The sequence below is a fragment of the Pelmatolapia mariae genome, linkage group LG18 (assembly GCF_036321145.2).
Source record: "Pelmatolapia mariae isolate MD_Pm_ZW linkage group LG18, Pm_UMD_F_2, whole genome shotgun sequence".
In the NCBI taxonomy this organism is placed as follows: Eukaryota; Metazoa; Chordata; class Actinopteri; order Cichliformes; family Cichlidae; genus Pelmatolapia; species Pelmatolapia mariae.
This window is the reverse complement of record NC_086243.1, coordinates 30,146,880-30,149,901: the sequence shown is the minus strand read 5'-3', so window position 1 is coordinate 30,149,901 and position 3,022 is coordinate 30,146,880. Positions and strand designations below refer to the sequence as shown.

The following is a 3,022-nucleotide window of genomic DNA, read 5'->3' as shown; positions in this document are numbered from 1 at the left end:
GGAAGACAAAACTTCACTGAGCCTTCAGCAGCTTCAACATCATCAGTAAAGACAGATTTAAATATGTGTAATATCACACTGTGTCAGTTTGTTCACAGGAGTCACAACCTGTAACACTGATGCTGCATTCAAGGACCATTACAAACATCTGAAAGGACTTAAGAACATCAAGAACATGTGACTTGTTTCTCTGTAATGAAGCTGTTTTAGTGAAGAAAGTTGAAAGGTCACAGAGCGACTGCTGAATCTTCTGCTCTAAACATGAACTCTGAACTTTGTGATGCTTCAGGAGGAAAACTGCTTCAGTTATTCTCTCAGATTAGTTTCATATTTTCTGCATCAGATTTGAGTGAGATCCTGGAATGAAGACAGAAGAAAAGACTTTGTTCAAAGTTTGATTTATAGTTAAACCTTCCAGTTTATTCACACAATAAAACATCAACACAATATATGAATTCATTCATTAAAATCAGTTTTTCCTCATTTCTTTGATGATTTTGACAAAAACAAACACACACACACACACATGGTCTGCCATACTCATAAAGAGAAATGTCGACATTTTTCAATACAAATATTCCAGAAACATTTAGAGGATAGAGAAGTTTACATTTTCATGTGGAGAAATATTTTAGTAAATGAAAATGATGATGAGCAGTGATAGCCTCCATAAACAGTCACAGGAAAGATCTCCTTTAAAAACTCAGAAACATCAAGAGAACAACTAGAAGATGTGGAGGTACCACCCATAATGTTTGACTGACAGCTGATCTCTGTGCAGAAATGATGGAGAGAAAATAAAATGAAACTAAAATACAGATTTAAACCCACAATATGAAAGACTTCAGTCTATTTCAGTTTAATCAACTCAGCAGTGGCTCCAAGTACAGCATAGTAAAACCTCAGTCCTGCACAGAGCGGCTGAGTGAATGTGGTCTGGACTCTGTGGAGGAGAGTCATGGTTTCAGAGACGCTGTAGAAGGACAAAATACCTGCTCTGTGATCCAGGTACACTCCTACTCTGGAGGAACGAGGACCTGAGACACGAGTTTGGATGTTGTTGTACCGAAATTTATAACTGCTGTTGTTACAATCTAATGACCAAGATTTGTCATTATGTCCAAATACACACTCATACCCACTTCCTGCTCTGCTGATATTCTTGTATGCGACTGCTACATAAACTGCTCCCCCTCTCCACTCCACCTCCCAGTAACAACGTCCAGTCAGACTCTCTCTACTCAGGACCTGACACCATTCATTGAATCTGTCTGGATGATCAGAATAAGACTGTTGTTGTTTCACTGCTGTTACTTTTCTGTTCCCCTCTGATAATAACAGCTGTTTGTGTGCTGTGTTTGGATCCAGTGTGATTTCACATGAATATTTTAAGTATCCAGCTCTGGTCTTTGGCTCTGGTGGATCTGACAGTAAAACATCCACTTCAGTGACTGTCAGTGAGATGTTTGTCCATTCCTCTCTCAGAATGTCCTGTAGTTTATCTCTGACCTCTGACACAGCTGCTGTCACATCCTCAAAGTAGCTCAGAGGACGGATATTGATGCTGGATGAGTCTGTAGACTCACTGAGTGCTGACAGTGAGGGGTAGTTGTGTAGAAACTGGATGTGATCCTCTGTGTGAGAGAGCTGCTTCAGCTCAGCATCTTTCCTCTTCAGCTCAGTGATCTCCTGCTCCAGCTTCTCCTGGAGCTCTTTGACTCGACTCACTTCAGTTTCCTGCTGGGATCTGATCTGCTGCTTCACATCAGAGCTTCTTTTCTGGATGAGATGGATCAGCTCAGTGAAGATCTTCTCACTGTGCTCCACTGTTTGATCAGCAGACTGATTGATGGCCTCCACCTCCTGTTGAAGCAGCTTCACATCTTTCTCTCTGTCCTGGATTCTCTGCTGGATGTTTTGTCGACTCACCTCCAGCTCTCTCTGCCTCTCAGTCCTTTCTGCTGCAGCTGAGACTGTGTCGTGGCCTTTATGTTCATCCACACAGCAGAGATAACAGATACTCTGCTGATCAGTACGGCAGAACATCTTCATCACCTCATCATGACGAGAGCAGATGTTCTCCTGGAGCTTCTTGGAGGGCTCCACCAGCTTGTGTTTCTTTAATGGAGCCACATCATAATGAGGCTGAAGGTGTTTCTCACAGTAAGAGACCAAACACACCAGACAGGATTTTACAGCTTTTAGCTTCATGCCAGAGCACAAATCACAGGCCACATCTTCAGGTCCAGCATAGCAGTGATCAGCAGGAGCAGCTTGGAGTCCAGTCTTCTTCAGCTCCTCCACTAAATCTGCTAACATGGTGTTTTTCACCAGGACAGGCCTCGGTGTGAAAGTCTGTCTGCACTGAGGGCAGCTGTAGATTTTCTTCTTTTCCTCTTCATCCCAGAAGCTTTTAATACAGTTCATGCAGTAGCTGTGTCCACAGGGAATAGCCACCGGATCCTTCAGTAGATCCAAACAGACTGAACAGCAGAATTTTGTTTGGTCCATTTGATTCATGTGCTGTGCCGTTTCACCGTCTCTCAGTGACTGTCAGACAGTTTCACTTCCTCTGAACAGAAACAACCTCTGTGCTCTGAAGGGAAACAGACCTCTGCTCTTGTTCACCTCCTACAGGAAATGAGGCTCACCAGCAACTGCATTTACACCATGTTGTTTAGACCCATCCTGATACAGACACATCTGTGAAGGGAGGCACTAAAGAAATATCCTGGCAGTGACAAGAGCCAGGGTGTGGTCTGTTTATTACAAAGTATTAGAGCCTCCTTAAGATAAAACTACTTATTTTGAGGTTAAAGTTCACAGTTTTTTTTCCCAGGAAATAGTTGAAATATATGGAGATTACAGTTGTTGTTTCGAGATAAACTACCACGGCTTCTGTACCCTCAAAAAAATGCTTTATATAGATGAGTTAATGAAAGCGTACTTCTTGATCTATTTTAGTTACAAGAAAATCATTTTTCTTTTGCCAGATGAACATGTAAAGAGTATAAAAAAGCTT

At 42.0% G+C, this 3,022-nt stretch overlaps 1 protein-coding gene across 1 annotated transcript; it reads right to left on the bottom strand.

Moving 5' to 3' along the window:
* Positions 1 to 485: 485 nt before the first annotated feature.
* Positions 486 to 2,541, bottom strand: LOC134617322 (tripartite motif-containing protein 16-like). Its single transcript, XM_063462532.1, has one exon. It carries the CDS (start codon positions 2,518 to 2,520, stop codon positions 850 to 852), a length of 1,671 nt encoding a protein of 556 aa, XP_063318602.1. The 5' UTR covers positions 2,521 to 2,541; the 3' UTR covers positions 486 to 849.
* Positions 2,542 to 3,022: the final 481 nt, after the last annotated feature.